The sequence below is a fragment of the Haliotis cracherodii genome, unplaced genomic scaffold, assembly GCF_022045235.1.
Source record: "Haliotis cracherodii isolate W230 unplaced genomic scaffold, xgHalCrac1.p SCAF_20, whole genome shotgun sequence".
In the NCBI taxonomy this organism is placed as follows: Eukaryota; Metazoa; Mollusca; class Gastropoda; order Lepetellida; family Haliotidae; genus Haliotis; species Haliotis cracherodii.
In genome coordinates this window covers 5,065,390-5,074,539 of record NW_027266276.1, presented here as the reverse complement: position 1 = coordinate 5,074,539, position 9,150 = coordinate 5,065,390, and the positions used below count along the sequence as shown (strand labels likewise).

Here is a 9,150-nt window from a genome sequence, read left to right as displayed (position 1 = left end):
TTCACGTGTATGGTAATGAGTTTTAAAGCACGTGACGTGTGTAATACGAATAACCTATATCACGCTAAAGGACGTTAACAGGGTTGACCTCTCTCTCCCTTTCTTTTCATAAAAAGGAAATATTAAGATTGACCCTGCCAACAGCATTACCCCTTGGGCGTCAAGTCGGCCAATGTTCATTCTCAACTTTAGGTGTTAGTTACTGGGGGATTATTCAAGAAACTAATACCCATCTTTGGTATGGTTTAGAATTTATGGTTAGACTAGATTGACAACATAGAAAGCCGTATTGATTCATACCATGAAATAGTCTGAGAGGTGAGACTGGGATTTGGGATAGAGACAGAATATATTTTTCGATGACAGCTTCAAAACATTGAGTCACAAACATTTCTCTAAGACATGCAACGAGTAAAATGATTTCTAAATTAGATAAAAGGTTAAAAAACTCTTCTCAAAATTTCAGTTTTATTCTGCAATAAATCTTGGGTCGGCGGAATCCATAAACTTACTAATCAAAACCACACGAACACTGAAATATGAAACATTAAGGAGCAAGAAGTAGCCTCGTTACAAATAATCAAGAAGTTGCTATCCATAAACGTTTCATGTCTTCAATCAAAGACTTTAAAGCACATCCTTCAGGTTTAACATGTGTTTGTACATAGCGATCAAACGTGATTGATTCTACCTTACTTACTTTATTGCAACACACATCATCAGTTTAAGGGATGCATGGAACGTGCATCTTGTTTACATAGGTTTGACATGTGTTTGTACATATCGATCAAACGTGATTGATTCTACCTTACTTACTTTATTGCAACACACATCATCAGTTTAAGGGATGCATGAAACGTGCATCTTGTTTCCATCTGCATCAATGCTCAAGCAACTACACTCATTTCTATGACGTAATGAAAGAATAAACGTCATCGATTTGCTGTTAGTCGGAACGAGAAACAAAAGACCTTAAAGTCACGTGATACCTTTGGGAGTTAGGGGTGGACCGGATAACGGGGACCCGGATAGATCCGTCACTAGAGGAGGCAAACATGGGGTGTATACCCGTCCATTGTACACGTGGCGTGACACAGGGAATGCTATGTAACTGGTTTCCATGTTGTAAGCATGACGGGTTTGTGAATGATGCTTTATCAAAGGCGTGTAGCTGATGGTGTTGATGAAACTTTACCATGTATTTTCATGATTTATATGAAACTGCAGATGAGCCACTTAAATATGCCGTGAATATAGCATCCACCCCATTAAAAGTTAAAAGCATTACATGCACCCCATTAACTAGTGGTAGGCATCACAATCACCCGTTTAACAAGTGGTAAGCAATAATCCACCCGTTTGATAAGGGGTAAGCAATACATCCACCCGTTTAACAAGTGGTAAGCAATACATCCACCCGTTTGATAAGGGGTAAGCAATACATCCACCCGTTTAACAAGTGGTAAGCAATACATCCACCCGTTTAATAAGGGGTAAGCAATACATCCACCCGTTTAACAAGTGGTAAGCATTACATCCACCCGTTTAACCAGTGGTAAGCATTACATCCACCCGTTTAACAAGTGGTAAGCAATACATCCACCCGTTTAACAAGCGGTAAGCAATACATCCAACCGTTTAACAAGTGGAAAACATTACATCCACCCCTTTAACAAGTGGAAAGTATTACATCCACCCGTTTAACAAGCAGGAAGCATCACTGTCATACCCTTTAAAAAGTGGTAAGCATAACATACGACCCTTCAAAGAGAGGTAAGTATTACATCCAACCGTTTAACAAGTAGTAAGCATTACATCCACCCCTTTAACAAGTGGGAAGCATTACATCCACCCGTTTAACAAGCGGGAAGCATCACTGTCATACCCTTTAACAAGTGGTAAGCATAACATACGACCCTTCAAAGAGAGGTAAGTATTACATCCAACCGTTTAACAAGTAGTAAGCATTACATCCACCCCTTTAACAAGTGGGAAGCATTACATCCACCCGTTTAACAAGCGGGAAGCATCACTGTCATACCCTTTAACAAGTGGTAAGCATAACATACGACCCTTCAAAGAGAGGTAAGTATTACATCCACCCCTTTAACAAGTGGAAAGCATTACATCCACCCCTTTAACAAGCGGGAAGAATCACTGTCATACCCTTTAACAAGTGGTAAGCATAACATACGACCTTTCAAAGAGAGGTAAGTATTATATCCAACCGTTTAACAAGTAGTAAGCATTACATCCACCCCTTTAACAAGTGGGAAGCATTACATCCGCCCCTTTCCAAAAAAACACTTTCCATAGTCATAAGAAATCTTTGACAAAAAACAATTGTACGATTCCGACTATATCACGAGTATGTGTTTATAAATCACTATCAAAACAGTGATGACACCGGGTCTTTGGAAAACCAAGGATCATAATCCGTTCGAATGTACCCTTCCAACCCTACTAATCGGATCCTGCCATGGCCAAGGGGCGCAACTCTGCAGAGTGTATTGTGGTGCCCGTGACGATTAATCCTCCTTTTCCCCGAGAAGGTAACCCGAACTAGCAAGGAAGTAACACACAATGATTTGTCACTATGCTCCGACTTCATAACCAGACCCGGATTTGACAGATTAATCAGCCTTTGAAACGCATCTGCTCTGTGAACCGTAACCAGTTTACCATAATGAAGAGATGCGGCAGCAATAAACAGTCTCCAATTACCTGTCGGCTGTGCGCGCACACTTATCTCACCTGTATTTCAATTTAATGCTGCAGGTGCACGTTTATATGTCCGGATGCAAAGGTAGCTCCCGAGAAACGTGGCCTCCACCCTGGCACTGCGGTGTAATATGTGTGAACAACGGAGTTATACAGCGTTGAGATGACGGGGTAGATCTACATGTGGGACGCTAGTGTGTGTTTGATAAACTGTGTTGTTCATTTCTATTCCTGACAATGTGTTTTGTATGTACCTAATAGAGCGTTTATTGTTAATAATAGGCTGGAATGAAACACGATAACGAGGCTACGGGCACGGCTGGGAAGACTGAGACTGACTATTGTAGAGGCCACAGGAACCGACAGCCTATCAGTGGAACCTTCGATAACACAAACAGTCGAATTCAGGCGAGTTTACCTGTTACTGTTGCTATTTCAATAATACAGCCGCAGTGAAAAAAACTGGTTTATGTTTTCGGGTAATAACTTTTGACAGAATTTCATTCACATTACTTAGACTTCTCTTAAATGGTTTGAACATCTAGGTATATGACAACGTACATGGTATTCTACAGAGCGCGCCATGACGGATCATCCGACTTTAAAGAACGCACCTGTTGTAGAGACTCGTAGCTATGTGCTAACGATGGTACGTGTGGGTATTATTATAATTCGCAGCTATGGTAAGTGTTGACAGTTATCAAAATTATGATATTTGAGGGAAATATACATTCTCATTCCGGGACAAGCCGAATAGTGACTCGTGTCCATCTCCTGCCCAGCTCGTCGCCACTTGCATCACGGCGTGTCTGCTTAATGTGGGAGGAAAGCCCGAAGTGGCGTTTACAACTTTGATAAATCAAAATACCACGAGTATGGTGCTGACAGACCTAGCCTCAAGATCAGCGCAAATCTGGGATTCGAAACTACGATCCTAAGATCCTGGGAGAACTAAGGGGCACATGCAGATCGAAATGCGGCGCCTTGAACGACTGGGCCCTCCATGCATCCGTGGGGAAAAAGCCATAATAAGCATAATTATATACAAATAACAGTTTCTAATTTATAGTTTTTTATTTGTTTGTACATATGAACATTTATAATTATATTTCAAATAAATCTGCAGTGACATGAAACTCGGTTTGATCGTTTATACAATGTAATTGACAATATATAATTTGATGTCACATACACAACACGTAACACACAAGCACCTCCAATAAGCACAAGCCACATCCCAACACTGTCGCTGAAGCACCAAGCACCATGATACCCTTAATTCCATGATCAATTACAGTCTTTCCCCAAGTAATCACAACCTCAAATCTTAAGTTTATATCTTAAATATATATTTTAAACCTATTGAGTATAAACAGAGGTAACTGATGAATAGTTGTTATCACCATTGTATTCGGTTGCTGCTTCCAAACACGCATAGTATTTCTGTGAGGGAGGGGCCGAAAAATGACTTCTTCAGATATCAGGAAATGTCCAGCGAATGAATTATTTGGGGGTCAAATCGGAGGACAAAATATTTTCCCAGGTTTCCAGCTCCCCTTGCAGAAGCCATCCTCATGATCAGCTTGCCCCGTATTGCAACAACCTGTCTCTGACCAATCTCATTAAGATCAGATCAAAGTTCTCGCTGCCGCTAAACAAAGATCTGAGGACATCCCATTACGGGTCACGTCAGAACGACCTTTCACCCGACCAATCAAAGCGTCGCTTACCAGATCATGAAAGTGACAGTCGGAAGTGTTTTCTAATCATGCAACCTCGAAAACAGTATTACGAACGAGAGTTACGGCCCGTACGACTGATTCCGTCAAATTATAGTATCTCGTATCTCGTTCCCGTGAGATAAACATTTGAATGGAGGAGGCGTTGCACAGTACGTGGGAAGCACTGCCATACACATCGCCGCCATATAATAGACATTCCGAAATGTTCGTTTGTTCGGTTTTCAAAAGTTTAATCGAGATCTGTGTCAACATATTTTTCAAGCGTAGTCAAAATGGAAGTCGTCAGGTTGTAACGAGTACCGTAAAGCTAGAGAAAGCAGCTTTCTAATTCTTATTGGTCGTTTCAGTGGTCGGTCAAAGTTCGCGAAAGGTTGTTCTGACGTGATCCGTAATGGAATGTCCTCAGATCTGTGTTTAGCGGCAGCGAGAACATAGATCTGTTTTTAATGAGATTGTGTCTCTGACATCACAACCTGGATAAATAATAATGCAATTTCCCTGTCAAAATACCATTTTACCATCGCACCATTCCGACGGGTTACGGAAAGGGGCGAGAGGCGATGAATGATGAATAGCCATCATCTTTGGATAGCCGCCTCGTTTTCAATAACGAGATACTGTATGTACGATATTGCCGCTCTGAGCGTCTGAATCCTGGAAATTCTGTTACTATCACGAATATTTGGAAGATGATCTTTCAGTTTTTTGAACGCATGGTTCAAATGAGACATTCGTCTTCTTTCTCTTGTATTGGCCGCTGTTCTTTGCGAGGAGGTTTGCATCCGCCTTCGTTTCCGCTGTTCACTTTCGGGGAGTCCTATATTTGTATTCACCGGCGCAAACGTCCTGATGGTTTGACCGCCATATTGGTTTTCGAAGATTTCGGAACGAGGCGTAGGTGATGCATGATTTCCGAAGTAGCAGTAATCTGGATGACGATTTGCCGCGGAATGCTGTGGATAGAGATTCTGGATACCTTCATCAACATCCACGGCCTTGAGAATGAGTTGGTCGGAGGTGCAAGCGTCATCGTCTGACGTTGAATTTGATCGCGATCGTGACGTCAAAGTGCTGTCATTCATAGATGTATTATCATCGGCTTCGTGTGATTTCCTATGACGCATTATTTTCACTCGTGACTCTGTGAAAAAAACGGTATCACATGCATCAATACACGAATACGCTCTTGATCAATAAGCGCGCAGGGAATAGCGATATTTCGCACATAATATAGACAACTTAATGATATAGATTAAATTCCTTTTAGTCACTATATTGCCTTTTACGCTTAATGGAATATGTTTCGCCGGATGACTGAGGCTGATTATTCTCCAATTGTTTGATAAGCATTACAGTAAACTACGGTTATAACGAACTCAAATGGACTACTAATATTAGTTCGTTATAACCGTAGTTCGTTATAAACATATAAACAACATCTATACAGCAAATGGCAGGGGCCAAAACTTAAGTTTGTAATATCCGTCAGTTCGTTATAAGCGTGTTCGTTATACACGTATTTCAGTGTACTTGGGAGTTGACTGATAAGAAAGTAGAGATAACGGTCGCTTGGCAACGGTATAAGGATATACCGAATTGTCGCCTTTACAATAAATAAAGAAGTTGTTATCCATAAATTATCTCTACTTTGATTTTTCACCAGCGTTGACGTTGCTAGTTACTGAAATGTGTTGAATTATTATTTATCCTGTATCCTCGGGTACTTTAACGGATGGGTTCAAATTTTAAATTCTGAAGTAGATGTGGGGGCTCTACGAACGTTATCAGATCGATACGTCGTTTAGAACGATGTCAATGCAAAACCACGTCTGAATCAGAATCCACATTAGATCTCTTAGTATAAACTGACGGGGGAAAGAAAGTGTGCACCCGTGTTTGATGGTGGCTGAAACAAACGGGAAAGGGTTATTCGATGGGGATGTATTTGATACGGGTATCAAGGTTATGGTTTCGACCTTACGTTTGCATTGTTTTGAATATTTTGGTCTGTTCAATTCAAGTTTATGCTTTCTTTTGCCGGGGCGGTCGGGTAGCCTAGTGGTTAAAGCGTTCGCTCGTCACGCCGAAGACCCGGGTTCAATTCCCGACATGGGTACAATGTGTAAAGCCTATTTCTGGTGTCCCCGCGGTGATATTGCTGGAATATTGCTAAAAGCGGCGTAAAAACCATACTCACTCACTTTCTTTTGCCCGGCAGGTTATGTGAGATGATCCCAGGGGCTTCAGGTTAATGAGGGGAGTTTATCTGCATACCTCAATCCTTTTTTTTCTTCTTTTTTTTTATCTCAGTGCGTATTAATTTAAATGATAATTAATTGTTAATTATTGTACAAGAGGACAAATAAAAAACATGGCATTATACGTTGTGTGGCTGCTGCTGGGGAAATCAGTCAATAAAATTGCAGAATGGAAATGTCTTAATTTCACTCAGTGCATGAGATGAAGCTTCACGCCGTTTTAAACAGTATTTCTATTGTAACAGAGCGTGTTTACTACTGAAATGAACATTAATAAGGTGCTGACAAACCAAGCGTCTTAATGAGGCCGATCTCAGAATCGAACACCGAGCAAAGCCCGTACGGACTCAAGTAAGGCATTGTCTTTACCTCGCAGCCGATACAAACACAAATTTGATTGTTTTTTAACCCCGAGACATCAAGGGTGCATTGTTTTATTCACTATCTAGTATGTTTATGTATGTTAATCTGAATGCAGTATCGTCACTGGATAAAGGAGAATACACTAATCTTGTCATCAATGAGAAACATTAATGATAAAACGGAATATCTTAAATCCTCATTTTCTAAGCATGTGGTAGGTACTTAATAAATAACTACTACGGTATTTTCAAAAACAAAAGTAGTAAACATTAATGTGTAATTGAAAATGTTCGGTAAATATCGAATAGTATGAACAATAAAAGTTGTTACTGTCTAAAAACCCTCTCATGATCAATTCCTAAATTACATACAACGCGGTGTCCAGAAGTGTTATACTTACCTCATGTGAAAATATATAAATCCAAACTGGTTCCGTATAAACAGAACGAAACTGGCAGGCAGCTTAGAAACAAAATTTCAAATGACAGTACTCTGTACAAATTCTACATTGCAATGACCATATATTCTAACAACATATTCATTTATTCACTCCTGATAAAATCCCTTAGAGTGATCCCATTACAAGTGTCCGGATGCTATCGCTAATCTCTTCCCGACAGTATATTACAATTTGCCTTTAATCGGAAACAGAATCTTCTATTCAACTATCACTATTGTCCGCGGATGAAAATAGTCAACTGTTGGAGTGACAGCCGGGCGTGCGTGTCGCGCGATTTCAAAAGGTGGGCGTGGCTTTCAGCTCGCCCTTTATTTTAGCGGTATGCAGGTGTCTAACGTGTATTGTTTCCCCTGTAATGAGTGGAGGGGGTTGTCCTATTGTCATCAACTCTGTCCTTCATCTAAGTGCAGTGTGCAGATACGACGATAACACTGAAGTGATATCACTACCCACAGGCGTGTGGCTGCTCAGTGAGTGAACTATATGTCCATGATGGCACAAGCATGTCCTTCAGAGCTAATGGACATCCGTGCAGCTCTACGGATGTTTAACGCTGTCCTTGAATTCCCATGGATGTCTGTTAGGATCCTGGGGGCACGGGTGGCCCAGTCGTCTAAGGCGCCGCAATTCGCAGTGCAGAGTTGCGTCCCTTGGGGACGCCAGAAACCTATGATTGTGGGTTCGAATCCCGGTTCGCCTCGATTATTTCTAGGTTTGTCAGCGCCATACCCGTGCTCGTGGGTTTCACCGAAGTGGTAAACGTCTGAGACCTGCATCACTTCGGGCTTTCCTCCCACATTAAGCGGACACGCCGCGATATAACTGAAATACTGTTAAAAGCGGCGTTAAACCCAACTCACTCACTCACTGTTAGGATCCAAGATGTTTAACATATGCTCGAATGCCCATGGATGTCTGTTAGGATCCAAGATGTTTAACATGTGCTCGAATGCCCATGGGTGTCTGTTAGGATCCAAGATGTTTAACATGTGCTTGAATGCCCATGGGTGTCTGTTAGGATCCAAGATGTTTAACATGTGCTCGAATGCCCATGGACGTCTGTTAGGATCCAAGATGTTTAACATGTGCTCGAATGCCCATGGATGTCTGTTAGGATCCAAGATGTTTAACATGTGCTCGAATGCCCATGGATGTCTGTTAGGATCCAAGATGTTTAACATGTGCTCGAATGCCCATGGATGTCTGTTAGGATCCAAGATGTTTAACATGTGCTCGAACGCCCATGGATGTCTGTTAGGATCCAAGATGTTTAACATGTGCTCGAATGCCCATGGATGTCTGTTAGGATCCAAGATGTTTAACATGTGCTCGAATGCCCATGGATGTCTGTTAGGATCCAAGATATTTAACATTTGCTCGAATGCCCATGGGTGTCGATCCACAGCGAAGCGCAGTATGGACATCAGTTGACATCGATATCCGACCTTTCATGGACATTCATGGACATCGATGAGCCCCCGTGGGCTCTCAGTGACATCGATATGCATTAATAGCCATCCATGGGATGTCATTGACATCAGTGGTCCATCATGAATATTCGTAGATATCAATACTCATGGGCTTTCAAGGACATCCGTGAACATTC

The 9,150-nt window shown here is 41.5% G+C and overlaps 1 protein-coding gene across 1 annotated transcript; it reads right to left on the bottom strand.

Annotated features, from left to right (window-relative positions):
* Positions 1-5,041: 5,041 nt before the first annotated feature.
* On the bottom strand, positions 5,042-5,545 carry LOC139470457 (pancreas transcription factor 1 subunit alpha-like). The gene has a single exon (XM_071252864.1). It carries the CDS (start codon positions 5,543-5,545, stop codon positions 5,042-5,044), a length of 504 nt encoding a protein of 167 aa, XP_071108965.1.
* Between the last annotated feature and the right edge of the window lie 3,605 nt (positions 5,546-9,150).